This window comes from Macaca mulatta, chromosome 19 (genome assembly GCF_049350105.2).
Source record: "Macaca mulatta isolate MMU2019108-1 chromosome 19, T2T-MMU8v2.0, whole genome shotgun sequence".
Classification (NCBI taxonomy): domain Eukaryota; kingdom Metazoa; phylum Chordata; class Mammalia; order Primates; family Cercopithecidae; genus Macaca; species Macaca mulatta.
Window position 1 is genome coordinate 45,642,667 of NC_133424.1, and position 20,760 is coordinate 45,663,426.

A 20,760-nucleotide genomic window follows, 5' to 3' on the forward strand; every position below is an offset into this window, starting at 1 on the left:
CTGGGTCTCCTGAAGTGCTGGGATTACAGGTGTGAGTCACCATGCCTGGCCTGTTTCTGTTTTTGTTTTGTTATATGTAGATAAACCTGATTCTAATTAAATGGAAGCAGGAAGACTAGTTAAGGGGCTATTAGAGCAGTCTAAGTGAGGGATGATAGTAGTTTGGAATAGAAGGGTAGCAGAGGTGACTAGAAGTAGTTATATGTATTTTTACTGCGGTAAAATATATGTAACATAAATTTTGCCATTTTAACCATTGTTAAGTGTACAGTAGTGTTAAGTACACTCACATTGTTGTGCAAGCATCACCACCATCCATCTCTAGAACTTTCTTATCTTCCTAAACTGAAACTCTGTACCTGTTCAACAATAACTCCTGGTTCCCCTCTCCTCCCAGCTCCTGGCAACAACCTTTCTTTGTGTCTCTATAAATTTGACTAGGAACCTCGTATAAATGGACCCATAGAATATTTGTCCTTTTGTGACAAGTGTGTTTCACTTAGCATAATGTCTTTAAGGCTCATTCGTGAGCTTTAAATTTCTTTTTAAGGCTAGCATCAGAATTTCCTTCTTTTTAAAGGCTGCGGCCAGGTGCAGTGGCTCATGCCTGTAATCCCAGCACTTTGGGAGGCTGAGGCGGGTGAATCACCTGAGGTCAGGAGTTTGAGACCAGCCTGGCCAACATGGTGAAACCCCATCTCTACTAAAAATACAAAAAATAGCTGGGCATGGGGATGAATGCCAGTAGTCCCAGTTACTCGGGAGGCTGAGGCAGGAGAATCGCTTGAACCTGGGAGGCGGAGGTAGCGGTGACCCAAGATCGCACCGTTGCACTCCAGCCTGGGTGACAAAAGTGAAACTCCATCTCAGAAAAATAAAAATTAAAATAATAAATAAATAAAGGCTGATAAATATTTCAGCAGTTGTATTTTGCATGATTTATGACATGAGCACCCTCTGGTAGTGCTATGTAGTACTCTCTGGTAGTACTATTTACTCTGGTAAATCACTCTGGTAGTCACTCCCTGGTAGTGCTCTGGTAGTCACTCTCTGGCTACCAGCCTCTGGTAGTCACTCTCTGGTAGTACTATTTACTGAGATGGGGAGTAGTGAGGAAGAGTAAGTTCAGATAATAGGTCTGTGATGCCTGTTAGATATCCCATGGGTGATTTCTAGAGGATAGTTGCATACACAAATCTGGAGTTGAGGGTTGAGGTCCAGAACTTGGAGACCCTCAGTCAGTAGATGAATGTAAAGCTAGAGAACTAAAGGAGGTCATCAAGGAAGAGCGTAGTTGGAGAATAGTAAACCCTGGGGCACTCCCACATTCACAGTCAGAAGATGAATAGGAAGCCGCGCAGGAGTCTGAAACTGGAACAGCTGGAGAGCTAGGAAGGAAATGAAGCAAGGGTGCTGCTGCTGAAGGGAGGTGAGGCCTCCTCTCCACCCCATTCCAAGATTTGCCATAGTTATACCACTTGGAACACTGTGCACATACAGCCGGCTGGGAGTGTCCCTGTCAGATGTGGATATTGGGATCTCTGTCTCAGTGCGGTAACATGCAAGGCATCCAGTGTGACAGAGTGGCCTCACCCAAGTGATATGTCATGATAAGGAGACTGGCATATGGAGACTGATTGGAGACTGATTTCTATTTGCCAGTTTCCTGTTTGCCTTTGTAATCGGTTTATCAATTGAGGTATTTTAGTATTCTTGATGGAAGTGACAAATTTTAACAAAAAGTACACTTGTGAACAAAAAGAATTTTCTGACCTCTGATGGGCTCCTGAGGCCATATATCAGGATAACTTAAATATATTTTTATCTCTGCCCTATATAAACCCACAGTGTATTATGGAGAAAACTTGCATTTTGTTTTTATTTATTTTTTGAAATGGAGTCTCGCTCTTTCTTCCAGTCTGGAGTGCAGCGTTGTGATCTTGGCTCACTGCAACCTCTGCCTCCCAGGTTCAAGCGATTCTCCTGCCTCAGCCTCCCGAGGAGCTGGAATCACAGGCGTGCACCACCATGCCCGGCTAATTTTTGTATTTTTTGTAGAGACAGGGTTTCACCATGTTGACCAGGCTGGTCTTGAACTCTTGACCTCAAATGATCCGCCTGCCTCAGCCTCCCAAAGTGCTGGGATTACAGGCATGAGCCACTGTGCCTGGCAAAAACTTGCATTTTGAATGGGAAAAATTACTCAATAGTAATTAACATGGACTTAGTTATCTTGAGTGGCATTTCATTTTTTCCCTGGATGATATTTGGTAATTATTATTATTAGGTGTGTTAAGATTTATAGCAGTGTAGCTGAAATATAAAACTTCCTATGTATATTGATATGGTAACAAATTTTTAATATATTTTATTTTGGAAAGCAAACTATAAAACAACACACAATCTACTTTTTGCAAAAAAAAAAAAAATCTATAGGTACAAATATGGGCTGTTAGGAATCATACAATCAATGGTTATACCTATTTAGGAATATTTAGAACTATTTGTATGTTTGTATAGCTAATCTTTCCCCCCCGACTTATTGATGATGAGTATTACTGATACAAAAGGTTTTGTGCACCACAGTGCATTGCCCATGAAATATGAACTCAGAAACTGCCCATGCTGTTATTATCACCAGCAGTGAAGCAGCGTGTCCGGGGGCAGAATGTACTCTTGTGTGAATTATTAGCATTTGGTGTTGGTTCCCACACCCTTGGGCATGAGCTTTCTTTCTCTCCCTCATTTGTTCTAAACATAGCATGGCAGCTTTTCTATGCTCTAGGTTATTGCTGACTGCAAGGAGACTGGGTTGTTCTTTAGTTAGTTTTTTTTTTTTTTTTTTTTTTTTTTGAGACGGAGTCTCGCTGTGTCTCCCAGGCTGGAGTGCAGTGGCGTGATCTCGGCTCACTGCAAGCTCCGCCTCCCGGGTTCACGCCATTCTCCCGCCTCAGCCTCCCAAGTAGCTGAGACTACAGGCGCCCGCCACCACGCCCGGCTAGTTTTTTTTTTGTATTTTTAGTAGAGACGGGGTTTCACCATGTTAGCCAGGATGGTCTCGATCTCCTGACCTCGTGATCCACCCGCCTCGGCCTCCCAAAGTGCTGGGATTACAGGCTTGAGCCACCGCACCCGGCCTTTAGTTAGTTTTTTACTTATTAGTTTCAGTAAGCCTGTTTCTTACATTTTTCTACTGTAGCATAATCTTCATAATTACTTTCTATAGTCCAGGCATGGTGTACTGCATTCTCTTTATCTCTGGGTCTTTGTGTCACATTCTAGTGTGTAGCTCATTATGTAATGAATCCAGTGATCATCAGAACAAAAGAGACCTCATTAAGAACAAGGTTGAGGACACTAGGAACCTAATGTAACATTTAAGGTATAAATGAGTATTGAAGAGAAAGAAATGATTGAATGCTTTGGAATTTCTAATGCAAGCACCCATCTTGGACCTACTTACACTGGGTTTTTAAAGTAATCAGAAATAAATGGATGTATGAGAGTTTTACTTGTTCCTCACTCTAAAGGGATATAAAAAAGATGAACTCGAGTTCATGGAGTTGAGCAGAACAGTGAACTTAGTGAGAAATTATTTGTATTGATGTGAAAATCACACCATGTTTTGGGAAATGGGGTGGACTTGGGCACTCCATAATTCCAACCACATGCAGGTATTACAGGCTGAGTCAGACCTGAGTCTAGAAGAGGAATAGCTGCAACTAAACTTTGAAATATTCCAGGAAAGCAGAGTTGACATGTAGGTTGATCTTCAACAACTGCAGTGGTATAGAAAGAGTGATCTTGGCCAGGCACGGTGGCTCATGCCTGTAATCCCAGCACTTTGGGAGACCGAGGCGGGCGAATCACGAGGTCAGGAGATCGAGACCATCCTGGCTAACACAGTGAAACCCCGTCTGTACTAAAAATACAAAAAATTAGCCGGGCGTGGTGGCGGGCGCATATAGTCCCAGCTACTCTGGAGACTGAGGCAGGAGAATGGCAGGAACCTGGGAGGCGGAGCTTGCAGTGAGCCGAGATTGTGCCACTGTACTCCAGCCTGGGCCACAGAGCAAGACTCCGTCTAAAAAAAAAAAAAAGAAAGGGTAGTCTTTTGGGGCTCCAAATAGGAAGGCCTTAAATTAAAAACTGTTTTACAATCTGAATAAAATATAAATATCATCAAAAAGAAAAGGTATTCTGGTCACGTACATGAACACAACATCCTTAGCAGCAGATGTGGTATGTGTGCAAAGGAATAGGAAGGTAAACATGCACGCTTCTCCTCCAACATCAAGGTTGCTAGAAAACAGGCTCTCATTCAGTAGACCCCGATAGCCGTCTGTAATCTATAGCTCCTCCTCTGATTAGTATTTATCCACTATTGTGGCTACATTCTAGGTCTTGTCAAAGGAAGAAAGTGTAGTCTGGTGGTTGGCAACACAACTTTTGGAGTCAAACAGACCTGGTGTCAGATCCCCACTTATTACCTGCTTGACATTGAGCAAGTTTCTTTATCTCAGTAAACCTCAGTGTTGTCATCTGTAAAATGGGTGAATTGCTCACACCCCACAGGGATGGTTCACCAAACGTAAAGTGCTTGGTATTTAAACACTCAAAAAATGGTAGCTGTTGATAGAGCTTCACTGGCATTTTAAACTTAAATGCCTGCCTTTGGCCACTCTGCTCATCCCCAGCTTCCCATACCTGTTCTGCAATTTGAACCACACAGTCCAGGAAACTTTCTCCATGTGAAGGAGAAAATAGCTTTCCACAGCCCTGGGGTCACACACTCCCAAATTTATGTCAGGAAGACACCCAAGGACTGGCTCATCCCTGGGTCAAGGAGAGTGGGGTCTGTTTCAGGCGGGGAGCTCAGCTAAGACATGAGATCCTCATAGAGGAAAGGTGGGCAAAGGCAGGCAAGAGATTGAGCTCTGTAGTCTCTTAAGAGAAGGTGGTGGTTATGTATCTGCTACTCTGGGTAAATTTTTAGAGCAGCTATCTGATGAAACGGCTGTTTCCAAGGTCCAACATTAACATTGGTTTGATTGGCTTTGAATAAGTTATTTACAGCATAGATATTTTGTTACAATCATAATTTGTATGACTGAGTTGGTCTCCAGGCATCCTGGGTAGGAGAGGGAGGTGCACAGTGGCTGAGCTGTTGTCCTCATTCCTTATTTATAGGAAAGAAGCTTAGGTTAAATGACTCATCCAAGGTCAAACAGGTCCTAAGTGGTGGAGACAACACAGACAATGCCTTTTAAAACTGACCCGAGTCTCTTACCCCACTCCTTCCTACGGCAGCGTTCTGCCTTTCTTACTGCCACCCCATAGCAGGAGGGCTTCCTCTACCTCATTCTCCCCAGGGGTGATGGCCTTGTCAGAGAGCATCCTGTTCTTGATCTGGGGGCCCTCCTTCAGGCCTTTAGCCATTCCTCAGAACTTTGCCCCTTAGGAGGTGATAGGGTAGCTCTCTCTTTGCCCTTGGTCATTTCCTCGGAGAGCCTTTTCCTTCCCACCCGCCTGTGTTCCTTTCCCAGCAGCACCCGACCTTGCATATCTGTTCATTGCCTGTTGACTCCCCCATTAGAATGTCACCCTGGTGAGAGCAGGGACTTGCTCATTCTCTTTCCGGTAGTGTTCCCAGCTCCTTGTGCTTCGTGCGTATTAGGCATCCCCATGTTATATATTTATTGAGAGAATGAATGACTCAGTTGTGTCCGTCAGAGCTGTGAGCGTGTGAACCTAGAGCTAATGGAGCATGGCGTCTTCCCTTTCTCCTGCTCCTCCAGCTTCCCATAGCTGCCAAGGTGCTGAGGAAGGAGAGGGAGGAAGAGTTTGTGTCCCTGGGGAGCCAGCTCACTCCTCCTCCCTGTGTCTGCAGTGGATGAGGAGATTGAGGATACCTTCAGCCTACACCATTTAAGGTGGAGTTTCTGTCACGTGCCAGTCGATCCCAGTTTAGAGTCTGCTGAAGGCAGTGGGGCACACAAGTGAAGGGCATGGACATTTGAGTCAGGTGACTGGTCCACCACATCTAGTTTGTATCACCTTGACAATATTTCATAGCCTTTCTATATCTTGATCTTGTTGTCTGTGAAGGGAGGATGACCTCATAGGGTGGTTCCTGGGATTGAATGCTCTAGCCCATGTGACTCTCCAGCGTTGGTCACGTCCAGGCTGCTTGCTCCACTAAAGCTGTCTGTGTGCTCTATAGGACTGAATAGCTGCTGCTTATTCTACTCCTGGCACCTGTCTAACTGGCCTGGGTGCGCTGCCTCTGTGTCCCTCACCCTGCCCAGTCTAGCACAGAGCACTGGGGGAAGTGCTCTGAGGAGGTGTGAGTGGAAGCCCAGGAGTTTGGGGGACTTCAGCCTGTAATGCCAGTTGTTCACTCTGGAGGGCGGATGCTTTGGTGTGAGATTTGTGTGCGGTTTTTTGTTTGCTTTAGTTGGTCCTGGTGATTTCCACGGGGTGAGGAGGGATTCAGAGAGAGTAAGTGTCATGCTGGGAACTGGCTTGCCCCTGCTTCTCTAGGAAACAGCTCTGACTCGTGGGAACTGAGAGGACATGTGGCAAAGGGTAGATGCTGAGGCGAGGCGAGAGGTCCACCTGCGCACTGCGCCCAAGGAATCTGCGCATGTGCGTGAGGTAAGGCAGGGTAAGAGGTCCACGTGCATGCCACAAGGCAGAGAGTCCACGTGTTCATCTGAGGGGAGAGGAAGGTTGAGTCTTACTGTGTGCTGCTCAAGGGTCAGGACAGTGCATGGGCACTGTGCTGGATTTTGGTTCCTTGTAAAAAGCAATGGCCATAGTTCCCTGACCTTCACTACTTCCACGAGGCAGTGGGCTGAGGGCTGGCTCTCTCAGGTCCACTCCTGCTCAGTTGGGTGAATTGCAAACTCAGTAAAGTAAGTTGTGAGTAAGTAATCTGCATAAGCCAAAGAAATATAAAATATCTTCCACAAAAAGATTATTAGGAAACAGGATAAAAGAGCTACAAAAGGTTTTTGTTGGTATTATTGTCAGATCTGATGTGGGCAAAACAACTATGAGAGATTAGGAAAAAATGTCAATAATCTGGAAGGTTTGTGGTCAGGTTGCTTTGTAAGTGGCAGGTTTTTGCCCTGTGTTAAAGAGGAAATAAGGCCGGCCATGGTAGCTGACGTCTGTAATCCCAGCCCTTTGGGAGGCCGAGGCAGGTGGAGTGCCTGAGGTCAGGAATTTGAGACCAGCCTGGCCAACATGGTGAAACCCCATCTCTACTGAAAATACAAAAATTAGCTGGGTGTGATGGTGCACTCAGGTCAAAGAATCGCTTGAACTCGGGAGGTGGAGGTTGCAGTGAGCCGAGATCATGCCACTGCACTCCAGCCGGGGTGACAGAGCGAGACTCCATTTCAAAAAAAAAGAAAGATAAATAATAAATGATAGAGAACACATTGTAACTGGTTTACGCAAGAGAGTAACAGGGAGGAGCAGCAAAGGAGCTGTCAGAACAGCCTTAGCCCATACCAGAAGGCTGCCAGAGAAATGCACAATCATATCTGAAAATGTTTGTGGCACGTAGTATGTATTTAGTATACATCTTATTATAATTACATATTTATGTGTATAGTATTTTTTAAGTTAATTTCCTACTTGGTCTATTAGCAGCCAATCACGGATATATATCAGGCTAATGGTACTCATGAATGGAGCTGTCCATTATATTTTCTTGACTCCTGGAAGACTGGTCTGTCAGCTTTGTTTCGTAAGACTGGAAAGATGACATATGACTATGTTAATAACTATGTTAACACTCTTACTAAAATAACCAGTATATTTGGATTCCATTTTCAATGGAATGTCTTATGGTCAAATTGGCCTTCTTTCAGATTTTCAGTTGCACAGTTTTCTTCTTTACCTTCTGAATACTGTGTGGACATAATTGCAGTTGTGGATGACTGTGGTTCAGCAGGAGCTCGAAGACACCAGAAGTGGTGTGAGTCCAGATGTAGGGAGTGGAGAACAGGATTAGGGGCAAGTTGGTGGGAAATGGGAAGACTTATTTCAACCTTGGACCTTGTTATTTGATGGAAATGTTTTGACTTCTAGGCATCAGTCACCGAGGTCCAAACACAAAAACAAAGGCAGATCCTTCTGAAGCATGGTGGCCTTTTACCTTTGTATGATTTTGGAATTCCAGTTAACCATTGCTTCTATTAAGTTGGTCACTGAAAATTTACTGCGTGAATCCAACAGCAACCCACAACCTAAACATCCCTGGCTGTCTTGTTTTCACAGGTGTTGGGGCGATGTTTCCTGACTGTGGTGCAAGTCCATTTCCAGTTTTTGACTCATGCATTACAGAAGGTCCAGCCGGTGGCTCACTCTTGCTTTGCTGAGGTCATTGTGCCAGAAAAAAAGAACAGCAGCAGTGGCGGCAGCTTATCTGGCATGGGCCACACACCTGAACTGGAAGAAGCTGTGCGGTCCTGGCGGGGGGCTGCTGAGGTAACCCTGGCTTTGGGGAGATTGGTACCTGTGTTCAAATAGGAGAGGCTCCAGAGGGCCTTTGCCTGTTGATTCTCAAAAGAGCCATTTTATTTAGAAATGTACATTTTAAACTGTTTCATTAGCTTGTTCATTCATTTAACAGTGAACATCTTTGTGAATGCCCACTTTGTGCCAGGCACTAGGATGACAACCTCTACTCACAGCCTGCTGGGAGAATAGGCTTACAAAAACAGGGTTAAGGGGCCAGGATGGAGATGTGCGGGAACCAGAGGAAGGGAGGGTCATGTCTCTGAACAGTAGTGCTGCAGGAAAGCTAAGATGGGGCACCAGTGAGAAGAGGCTGGCACCCAAGTCAGGAAAGACGGGGTGGAGCTGTCTGGGGAGGGTAAGTGGCCAGCCAGGCATCGAGGCAGGCGAGCAGGAGTGTTTGGCAGACAGATGGGATGGCAGGCTCCAAAGATAAAACCACAACAGGGTGAGAGCTCAGTGGACACAGGGAATTTTGTCTGTTTTTTGCTAGTCAAATCATTCCCTATAGCAGGGCTTGGAATATTTGAAACTTTTAAAATTCTTTAAGTTTTTCTTTTCTTTTTCTTTCTTTCTTTTTTTTTTTTTTTGAGACAGGGTCTCGCTCTGCTGCCTAGGCTGAAGTGCAGTGCTGTGATCAAGGCTCACTACAGCCTGGACCTCCAGGCTCAAGAGATCCTCCCACCTCAGCCTCTTCCAAGTAGCTGGGACTACAGGCTCATGCCACCATGTCTAGCTTATTATTATTATTATTATTACTATTAATATTATTCTATTTTTTTTTTTTTGGTAGAGATGGAGTCTCACTGTGTTGTCCAGGCTGGTCTTGAGCTGCTGGGCTCAAGTGATCCACCTACCTCTGCCTCCCAAAGTGCTGGGATTACAGACATGAGCCACTGTGCCCAGACAAGATTCTTTTTTGTTTTGTTTTGTTTTGTTTTGTTTTGTTTTGAGATGGAGTTTCACTCTGTCCCCCAGGTTGGAGTGCAGTGGCGTGATCTTGGCTCACTGCAAGCTCTGCCTCCCGAGTTCACGCCATTCTCCTGCCTCAGCCTTCTGAGTAGCTGGGACTATAGGCGCCTGCCACTACGCCCGGCTTTTTTATTTTTTTATTTTTTTTTATTTTTGGTAGAGACGGGGTCTCACCGTGTTAGCCAGGATGATCTTGATCTTTTGACCTTGTGATCTGCCTGCCTCGGCCTCCCAAAGTGCTGGGATTACCTCGTGATCTGCCTGCCTCCGGCCTCCCAAAGTGCTGGGATTACAGGCGTGGACAAGATTCTTAATTGGTCTAACTCTGCCTACATCCTCATTTGTCAGTTGCTTTACATGTGATTTGAGCAGTTCTCTAGTATGCTTTATGTGACTTCATGAAGTTTTTTTTTGTTTTTTGTTTTTTGTTTTTGATACGGGGTCTCGCCCTGTCACCCAGGCTGGAGTACAGTGGCACGATCTTGGCTCACTGCAGCCTCCGCCTGCTGGGTTCAAACAATTCTCTGCCTCAGCCTCCCAAGTAGCTGAGATTACAGGTGCCCGCCACCACGCCTGGCTAATTTTTGTATTTTAGCCCAGCTAAGTCTTGTATTTTTAGTAGAGGCAGGGTTTCACCATCTTGGCCAGGCTGGTCTTGAACTCCTGACCTTGTGATCTACCTGCCTTGGCCTCTGAAAGTGCTGGGATTACAGGCATGAGCCACCACACCGGACCAACATGAAGTCTTTTATCCCTTGGAAGATTGGCTATTTCCCAGCACAGCAGATATGTTTATAAAATCTAACCATCATGCAAGAGCTAGACCAGAGGTTGGCTCCCTAGTGGATAGAGAGCACAGTGGTGTGGGATGGTGTGGCATGGTCATCAGCAATAACGTGGGGGAGAATTGTGCGAGTCTCCTCTCGTGGTGACAACCTTATGACTGAATGGTGGGCTGCAGGGAGCCACTCCGGTGGGGCGATTCCAGCCTAGCACAGGGTTGCTTTCCTAGTCACTCTGATGTGGCATTCTCTATTCCTTTTCCACAGCCAGAAGCATTTAAGCTTAAATAAAAGGCAATCAAAAACAGCTCTGAAAAAGTCTGTTTTAAGGAGACTTTTGCCTATGATCAGTGACATTTCTTTTGGGAGACAGAGTTGCGCTCTTGTTGCCCAGGCTGGAGTGCAATGGCGTGATCTTGGCTCACTGCAACCTCCACCTCCCAGGTTCAAGCAATTCTCCTGCTTCAGCCTCCTGAGTAGCTGGGATAACAGGCACACACCACCACGCCAGGCTAATTTTTTTATTTTTAGTAGAGATGAGGTTTCACCATGTTGGCCTGGCTGGTCTCGAGCTCCTGACCTCAGGTGATCCACCCTCCTTGGCCTTTCAGAATGCTGGGATTACAGGTGTGAGCCACCACTCCTGGCCATGGGTGACATTTCTTGTAGGCATTTTACTACATCTTTGTTTCCAGTATGAGAAATAAAAAATAAACATTAGAAGTTGAGACTTTAACTAGGACTTACTGCTCCATTTTACAGAGTAAAAGATAATTTTCTTTTCTTTTTTTTTTTTTTTTTTTTGAGACAGAGTCTTGCTCTTTCGCCCAGGCTGGAGTGCAGTGGCACAATCCCCGCTCACTGCACCCTCCGCCTCCCGGGTTCAAGTAGTTCTCCTGCCTCAGCCTCCTCAGTAGCTGGGATTATAGGTGCCCGCCACCATGCCCAGCCAATTTTGTATTTTTAGTAGAGATGGGGTTTTGTCACGCTGGCCAGGATGGTCTCAAGCTCCTGGCCTCAGGTGATCCACCTGACTTGGCCTCCCAAAGTGCTGGGATTACAGGCGTGAGGCACCACCCGGGCCAAAAAATAATTTTTTAAAACTATCCCAAAAGGCAAACACAGAGTAAACCATAATTTATAGTTAACAGTATAGTGATTCATTAATGTCTAGTTCTCATCATTCCATAATGAACTTGGCAAAGTATTTCATTTTATGTTTTGGAAATTTTCTTTAGTAAAATTTTCAAAACATGATTTTTCACATCTTAATATTGTCCAGTCTCTAGTTTTTTTATTATTCAATTTCATGCCATTTGCTGCATTGTTGTCATTTCTTTTTAATTTTCACTGTTTGCTTGCATGTTTTGGTCTTTTTCCTGTTTGCTTGCATGTTTTGGTCTGTCTTTCATGCCAAAGACTTTCCTTGAGCTGGCTTTCTGTTCATCAGAAAGGCCCTGGAATGCTAATTGGAGGCTGTGTGTGGGGGTGGGACCAGTTGGCTTCTGGACCCTGAGGTCCAGACCTGCGCCTTGTCGCCTTGTCGTGTGACTTTACAGCCCTTGGTGTCCTCTTGGCTGCTGGGCCCCGGCCTCCTGACTGTTCAGCTCACACATGTGAACCTAACACCTGCCTTGGTCCCCTGCTCCATCTTCTGGACCACTCATGCTGAGGACCAGTCCACAGTAGGAGGCCTCCGAGTGCTCTCTTGACCTTTTCACCTTGACCTTTTCTGCCACCATTTTAGTCTGTCCAGGCCTTTCTGCTCTTTTTACACTCCTTTGCTTTCAGCCAGTGATGCCACCTCCCACTACACTGAGAAAATAGAATCTCCCTGATGGCAGCCCTTCTTCCTCATGTGGCCAAGCCACCACCGCCCCTGCCACCCCACTTCACACCCATCTTTTCTTCCTTCTCCTGCCTCATGACAGCAGGGGAGGTGCTGTCTCCTCCTGTCGAGGATTGCCCGGTGCCCTCCTTGCCCCCATCGTCGAGGGCCCAACTTCTGTGGTGTGACGCAGTGTTTTCTCGCCCTCATCCCCAGCCTGTTCCCGCCAGTGTACAAAGATGCTTCCCACAGAAAAGTCCATTTCTCTGCTCTTTTCTCAGCCAACTTCTTGGAGTAGTTGTCTGCCTTTCCTTCACTTTTCATTCATTCTAAAAAATTACTGTTTTATTTTTACTGCACCCTGTGGCTCCTTACTGCTCCTGGCACACCCCATAGACAGTTTACCCAGAGTAGTCTAAAAAGTAATTATTGTTGAAGTATTTCAGGCATATAGAACATTTCATACCCATCAGTATCTTCCTTTTAGCTGCCTGCCATATTTGCTCATGCCTGTTACATATTTTTAACAGAAAAGTATCACCAGTGCACCTTTTTTTTTTTTTTTTTTTTTTTTTTTTAAAAGACTGTGTCTTGCTTTGTTGCCCAGGCTGGTGTGCAGTGGTGATCACAGCTTACTGCAGTCTTGACCTCCTTGGCTCAAGCAATCCTCCTGAGTAGCTCAGACTATAGGCATTAACCACCATGCTTGGCTAATTATTTATTTTATTTTACTGTTTATTTATTTTTGCAAAGACAGGGTCTTGCTATGTTCCCAGGCTGGTCCCCAGCTCCTAGGCTCCTGCACCCAGTCTGCAAATTCACTTGAATCCCTTTTGTACCTCTCCACTTTCTTATTCATCCCTTTGTCTCTAGAAATAACCTCTTTTGAATTTGAAGCCTGTGATTCTTGTGCGTATTTTAGTATTTTTCCATATATGAATGTATCCATATATAAGGTATTATTTTACACAGTCTGAAACTTTATGTACATGATGTCATTCAGCTTGCTGAAATCTGGCTTCCACTCCTATAAAAGAACATGCCTTCTCTTATCAAGGTCATTGGTGCCTTCCTTCCGTGTTTTCAAATCCAGGGAAGCCTTTCAACAACTTTCAGCAGCTCACAGCAGTGTGGAGAATATTCCTCCCTGGAAATACGCTCATCTTGTGACATCCAGGAACCAAGCTTTCTTTTCTCTTGGGTCATCCTTTCTTCATCTAGTTTACTGGCCTCTCCTTCCTCAACACAACTTCTGAATGAGTTTCTCCAGGCTCAGTTATAGCGCCCTTCTCCTTAGGGGTTCTCCATACAGTCTTGGACTCAAAAAGCCACCTGTGTCCTGGGAGGGGGCTCAAATGTGTGTGATCAGTGAGCCGCCCACTTCCTGTGGGCTTCAGGCACCTGAGCTCAGCTGCTACCAGGGGTCTCACATAGCCTCTCTCCACTCACCTGTTCCTCCCTAGACCCTCTCTATGCTAGTAAGCGGTGCCATCCCACACTGGGTTGTTCACTTGAGAAAGCTGAGATTTATCCTTCAGCATTTCCATCATGTCCCCACACCTAGTCCAGTCCTTAAGAAAACCAGGCAGGTCCCACCTCCAAAATCCTATCCCAGATCTGTCCCCTTCTTCCATGTCCTTTATCACTACCCTCGTTCAGGGAATCGTTACTTCTCCCCTCCCTGTCTTGCTCTCCTTCATTTTAAAATTGGATGATGTTGCTTCTCATTTCCTTAGGGTAGCACGTGGACCCCTCGGCACGACCTGCCTAGATCTGCCTAGTCTGGCTCCTGCCTTGATGGCCAGCCTTATCAGTGGCCACCCTGCCCTCGCTCGCTGGGCTCTAGTTCCTTGGATGTGTCTTTGTTATCTTGGATCCTTGGCCTGTTTCATGGACCCGCCTGTAGGTCTTGACACCCCCACCCCACCCCACACACATGCAATTCCATTCATGACCTTCTCCTCTAATTCTCACCCTAAATACTGCTTTCTGGGTGTCTAGGACACTCCCTGGTATAGTCCTCTGTTTCCTTCAGTGTTTTTTCTCCATTTATAATTATGTTTTCCTTGTTCACCTTTTTGGCCATGAGGCTGTCAGCTCCAGGAGGGGGAAAGGAGCAGCTTTGTGCTCCAGCATGAACCTAATACACCACCTTGTGAGCTAAATTTTTTTTTTTTTTTTTGAGACGGAATCTTGCTCTGTCGCCCAGGCTGGAGTGCAGTGGCCAGATCTCAGCTCACTGCAAGCTCCGCTCCCGGGTTTAGGCCATTCTCCTGCCTCAGCCTCCCAAGTAGCTGGGGCTACAGGCGCCCGCCACCTCGCCCGGCTAGTATTTTTTATTTTTTAGTAGAGACGGGGTTTCACCATGTTAGCCAAGATGGTCTCGATCTCCTGACCTCGTGATCCGCCCGTCTCAGCCTCCCAAAGTGCTGGGATTACAGGCTTGAGCCACCGCACCCTGCGTGAGCTAAGTATTTGACTGAAAGATCCTTAGAAAGAGTCAAACAGTTTTAAACTGTGAGACTCTTAGGCTTCAGGGAAGGGTGTTTACATACAGTTTGTGAAACCAAAGCTTTGGAACTTTACGGCATTATAGCAGCTAGTCATTTTCCTGTAGTCTGCAAGTTTTGTAAATATTACAACTCCTACACTGGCCCAGCAGAACAAAAGTTAACTGCTAAAAAATGTTACTTGGTTCACAGAATTGCAACAAAAATAGAAACCTAAAAACAGTTCATCTGTAATCCCATCTAATAAATCAAATATATATTTTTCTGTATTCTCTTCTTGTCCTGATCCATGTATATATTTTCTGCATTTAATCATCAAATGACAGAGATTAGTTTCTCCTTTTCTATCTTGCTTATCTACTCTTCATAAACATATGTAGTGACTGAACAATAAATATTTAATTTTCTGTGCAGATTTCAAAAGCTCTGTTTTTCTGTTAACATGCCAATGTATATTTTCCTGTTCTGTATTCATGTGGCCTTTTCCTTCACTGTATAGGAATGCCCAACCATGTATGTTCTTCCTTTCTTTTTTTTTTATTCTGGAAACTCCAAGTGCCAATATTCTAGGTAACCTGTCTTTTTAAAGCAGGAAAGTTAAAAATGTCTGAATATATATATATATATAAAACAAATAACAAGTAGGTAAGTCTTTTTTCCAGGGTTCCTAAAATAAAGGGAGATTTCGGCCGGGTGTCGTGGCTCAAGCCTGTAATCCCAGCTTTTGGGAGGCCGAGGTGGGTGGATCACCTGAGGTCAGGAGTTGAAGACCAGCCTGACTCAACATCATGAAACCCCATCTCTACTAGAAATACAGAACTTAACTGGGCACGGTGGTGGGCGCCTGTAATCCCAGCTACTCGGGAGGCTGAGTTCAGCAGGAGAATTGCTTGAACTCGGGAGGTGGAGGTTGCAGTTAGCCGAGATAGCACCACTGCACTCCAGCCTGGGTGACAGAGTAAGACCTTGTCTCAAAAAAAAATAAAATAAAATAAAGGGAGATTTCCTTTATCTTCAGGATGGTTAATTAGGCTTTCAAAATTTGGGCTGCTCACTTTGCAATACAAACAATCTAGAACTTCTAGTTTATTTGCTTAGATGGTTTATTGCTGCATTTTAGTTGAGGGAGTTTTTCTTGTTATTGTGGGTCTAATGTTGCAAGAACTGTGCAACCCTCTTTTACCTACCAGTTACTATATATGTTGCAGGCGACATCTAGGCTAAGAGAAAGAGGCTGTGATGGTTGCCTGGCAGGAATTGAAGTTCAACAACTCTTTTGTTCTCAAAGTGCAGCAATTCCTGAGCACCAGCTAAAAGAACTGAACATAAAAATTGACAGTGCTTTGCAAGTAAGTTTTTCAGAACTGACATACTGATTTCCATGGGATAGAAACAAGGGAGGGAGTTAAAGTTGTGATGTTGAACCAATTACAAAGGGTTATAGAGTAGTAATTGGCCTCGAGTCTTTTAATAGCTATAGAAATTTAAGACTTCTATTTCCATTGAACTTTGTCATCTTATAATTTGCTTTATGATCTTGATTGTTAAAAATAACTTATTTCCAGGCATATAAGATAGCTCTGGAAAGCTTAGGACACTGTGAATATGCAATGAAAGCTGGCTTCCACCTGAATCCAAAGGCAATTGAAGCAAGTTTGCAGGTACGCTTTTCCTTCCTAAAGCTCTGGGGACCTAGGGTGCTGCTGCTGCAGTGTAATGTGAACCAAGTGTTTTAACAGATGAGCGATGGGTCACCTCTCCTCTTCCATCCATGCCTTTTCCAGGGCTGCTGCAGCGAGGCGGAAGCCCAGCAGACAGGGCGGAGGCAGACACCCCCACAGCCCATGCAGTGTGAGCTCCCCACCGTCCCTGTGCAGATAGGATCGCACTTCCTGAAGGGCGTCTCCTTTAATGAGTCGGCCGCCGACAATCTGAAACTTAAGACGGTAGCTTTCCATGGGGTTCCAGCAACTGAGTGTGAACTTGAAAATAGAGTTCTTAAGATAAATGTAAAGGCTTGCAAAGGATGTAGATTAAAAAACAAAATGGGGCTGGGCGTGGTGGCTCACGCCTGTAATCCTAGCACTTTGGAAGGCCAAAGCAGGTGGATCACCTGAGGTCAGCGGTTTGAGACTAGCCTGATCAACATGGTGAAACCCCATTTCTACTAAAAATACAAAAATCAGCCGGGTGTGGTGGTGCACGCCTGTAATCTCAGCACTTTGGAAGGCCAAAGCAGGTGGATCACCTGAGGTCAGCAGTTTGAGACTAGCCTGATCAACATGGTGAAACCCCATTTCTACTAAAATTACAAAAATCAGCCGGGTGTGGTGGCGCACGCCTGTAGTCCCAGCTATTCGGGAGGCTGAGGCAGGAGAATTGCTTGAACCCATGAGGTGGAGGCTGCAGTGAGCTAAGATTGTGCCATTGCACTCCAGCCTAGGCAACAAGAGCAAAACTCTGTCTTAAAAAAAAAAAAAAAAAAAAAAAATTAAAAAGCAGACCTATGGAGACTTTAATCAGACGTTTGTCAAGCAAGTTTTTTTTTTGTTTTTTGAGATGGAGTTTTACTCTCTCGTCCAGGCTGGAGTACAGTGGTGTGATCTATCTCAGCTCACTGCAACCTTCACCTCCTGGGTTCAAGCAATCCTCCTGCCTCAGCCTCTGAAGAAGCTGGGACTACAGGCGTGTGCTACCAAGCCTGGCTAATTTTCGTATTTTTAGTAGAGACGGGGTTTCACTGTGTTGGCCAGGATGATCTCGAACTCCTGACCTCGGCTGATCCACCTTACTTGGCCTCCCAAAGTGCTGGGATTACAGGCATGAGCCACCGAGCTGGGCCAAGAGAGTTTTATTCATAATTTTATTCAGATGTTTAACAGAAAGGGTTTGAAAGTACACTATAAGATATTGTTTATGATTAATGTCTGTCCGTGGACTTGTATGAATTACATAAGAAGAGAGATACTGTCATAATGCTGCAGTGATAATGATTATTTGTGGAACATCATGTGTTCCAGCCATTGTGCCAGGTGCTCCACATCATTGTCTCACTTAATGCTCACCCACGAGGTGGGGGTGCTGCCCTTTGGCCCACCTGCCACACCTGGGAACTGATACCCAAGGTCACACAGCTAGAAAGTAGAAGAGCAAGACTCCACGTCTACAAAAAATTTAAAAATTAGTTGAGTGTGGTGGTGTGCACCTACCTGTGTGGTCCCAGCTACTGGGGAGGCTTGAAGCAGGAGAATCACATAAGCCTGAGGGGTCGAGGCTGCAGTGAGCCATGTTCATGCCACTGGTCTGCAGCTTAGACGATAGAGTGAGACCATGTCTCAAAAAACATATAAATAAAATGCTCTTCTTTTAAGGATGATTGTATAAATGCATTTTTACAAATTTTAGAACCTTGCATGGCTTTGTCTTGAGGTGTGAACTCTCTTCTTATCAATCTATAGCATACAATGTTACAGCTGATGAAGGAAGCAGGCTGCTATAATGGAATCACATCCAGGGATGATTTTCCTGTGACTGAAGTGCTGAACCAGGTTTGCCCATCCACATGGCGGGGTGCCTGCAAGACGGCGGTGCAGCTGCTGTTTGGCCAGGCTGGACTGGTGAGTGAGTGCGGGTGGTGGATGATAGGTGGAATACCAAGATGTTTCAAGCATATGAGGATGTGGTGCAGACACATGTGTGAAAATATTGAATAATTTAAAAAGTTATTTGGTGCTATGGAATTTAGACCAGGAAGGTAGACAAGGTAAAGGAAGAGCAGCATTTAAAAAATCTCTTTAAAAAGAAAAATCAGGCCAGGTGCAGTGGCTCAAGCCTGTAATCCCAGCACTTTGGGAGGCCGAGATGGGCGGATCACGAGGTCAGGAGATCGAGAGCATCCTGGCTAACACGGTGAAACCCCGTCTCTACTAAAAAATACAAAAAACTAGCCAGGCAAGGTGGCGGGTGCCTGTAGTCCCAGCTACTCGGGAGGCTGAGGCAGGAGAATGGCGTGAACCCGAGAGGAGGAGCTTGCAGTGAGCTGAGATCCGGCCACTGCACTGCAGCCTGGGTGACAGAGCGAGACTCCATCTCAAAAAAAAAAAAAAAGAAAAAGAAAAAGAAAAATCAGATTGATAATACATATTTGCAGGGAACCTAGTTGTAAAATGATGCTATGGGAGGCCGGGCGCGGTGGCTCAAGCCTGTAATCCCAGCACTTTGGGAGGCCGAGACGGGCGGATCACGAGGTCAGGAGATCGAGACCATCCTGGCTAACACGGTGAAACCCCGTCTCTACTAAAAAATACAAAAAACTAGCCGGGCGCGGTGGCGGGCGCCTGTAGTCCCAACTACTCGGGAGGCTGAGGCAGGAGAATGGCGTGAACCCGGGAGGCGGAGCTTGCAGTGAGCTGAGATCCGGCCACTGCACTCCAGCCTGGGTGGCAGAGTGAGACTCCGTCTCAAAAAAAAAAAAAAAAAAAAAAAAAATGATGCTATGGGCTTTGCTCATTTTAAGAAAACTATTACAGGCTGGGCCCCATGGGTCATGCCTGTAGTCCCAGCACTTTGGCAGGAGGATTGCTTAAGTCTAGGAGTTTTAAATTAGCCTGGGCAACATAGTGAGACCTTGCCTCTATTTTTCTCTTTTTTTTTTTTTGTGACAGATTCTTGCTCTGTCACCCAGGCTGCAGTGCAGTGACACGATCTCAACTCGCCGCAACCTCTGCCTCCTAGGTTTGAGTGATTCTCCTGCCTTAGCTTCCCAAGTAACTGAGATTACAGGTGCCCGCCACCACACCCGGGTAATTTTTTTTTTTTGAGATGGAGTCTCGCTGTGTTGCACAGGCTGCAGTGCAGTGGCGTGATCTCGGCTCACCACAACCTCTGCCTCCCGGGTTCAAGTGATTCTCCTCCCTCAGCCTCACGAGTAGCTGGAACTACAGGTATGCACCACCATGCCTGGCTAATTTTTGTATTTTTTAGTAGAGACAAGGTTTCACTATGTTGGCCAGGCTGGTCTTGAACTCCTGACCTCGTGATCCGTCCACTTAGGCATCCCAAACTGCTAGAATTACAGGCATGAGCCACCATACCTGGCCCTTAAAAAAAAAAAAAAAAAAGAAAAGAAAAATTACATTAGTAACAATTTGACAGGGCCCCTTAACCTAGCCCCTATTCTGGACCTGCATTGGATGTCTGTTGCTCAAACATCCCATGCTTCTTCCTGTCCCAGGCCTGTGCTCTTGATGCCCCTTTTATCTGAAAATACTCTTCTTTCTGATTATCATGTGGGTCACTCCTTATCTTCCTGGTGTCAGCTCCAAAATCACCTCCTGTGAGAGGCCTACCTTGACCACAATGGTATAAGTAATGCCCTGATCCAGTCACTGTATACCAGTTCTGTTTATCTCCTTCTTAGCAGTAAAGTAACATCAACTAAAAAATAATGATTTGTTCATCTTTCAGAGGAAAAAAAACTTTGGCCAGAGTTGAGTGGGTCAGGAGATCAACATCTGAAACCACCATGTAGCTTTTTGTTTGCACCACTGACCCATAGAATCTTATGTATTTGATCTCCCTTTCTAGTAAATGACAACTTTTGAAAAAGATATGGTGGCAGGGCATGGTGGCTCACACCTACCTGTAATCCCAACCCTTTGGGAGGCCGAGGCAGGTAGATCACCTGAGGTCAGGAGTTCAAGACCAGCCTGGCCAGCATGGCGAAACCTCGTCTCTAAAAATACAAAAATTAGCCAGGTGTGGTGGCGGGCACCTGTAATCCCAGCTACTTGAGAGGCTGAAGCATGGGAATCACTTGAGCCTGGGAGTCAGAGGTTGCAATGAGCCGAGATTGCGCCACTGCACTCCAGCCTGGGTGATAGAGTAAGACCCAGTCTCAAAAAAAAAAAAAAAAAGATACGGCATTTCAGTCAGAGGTTGGAAGGACCTAATTGGAGATTAAGAAAATTAAAGAACTTGTTTTTTAGTCTGATTCCTACTTTATTCACATAAAGAGCTATTGAGGGTATGCTGTCCTTTTGTTTCAAGCGGGTCAGGGCTCAGGCAGCCCAGCTCCAGGTGGGGCTGCCTTGTGGAGACTCAGATGAGGGCCTGTTCACAGTAATGAGTTACATTT

General features: G+C 45.5%; 1 protein-coding gene and 2 long non-coding RNA genes across 8 annotated transcripts in view; 1 reads left to right on the forward strand and 2 right to left on the reverse strand.

Moving 5' to 3' along the window:
- GARRE1 (granule associated Rac and RHOG effector 1) overlaps positions 1 to 20,760 on the forward strand; it is a 99,054-nt gene that overhangs the window by 54,157 nt on the left and 24,137 nt on the right. For all 6 annotated transcript variants that reach the window (XM_077976244.1, XM_028838426.2, NM_001193886.2 and 3 more), the window contains 5 exon segments: positions 8,293 to 8,502; positions 15,833 to 15,973; positions 16,190 to 16,285; positions 16,409 to 16,570; positions 18,083 to 18,241. In XM_077976244.1, coding sequence (XP_077832370.1) covers positions 8,293 to 8,502; positions 15,833 to 15,973; positions 16,190 to 16,285; positions 16,409 to 16,570; positions 18,083 to 18,241 — 768 coding nt within the window.
- LOC144337393 (uncharacterized) lies at positions 9,630 to 19,759 on the reverse strand. The gene is made up of 2 exons (XR_013410441.1): positions 19,650 to 19,759; positions 9,630 to 10,861 (listed from the first exon to the last, which is right to left on the reverse strand). It is a non-coding gene; the product is annotated as an uncharacterized LOC144337393 (long non-coding RNA).
- On the reverse strand, positions 11,309 to 17,126 carry LOC144337390 (uncharacterized). Its single transcript, XR_013410438.1, has 2 exons — positions 16,694 to 17,126; positions 11,309 to 12,624 (listed from the first exon to the last, which is right to left on the reverse strand). It is a non-coding gene; the product is annotated as an uncharacterized LOC144337390 (long non-coding RNA).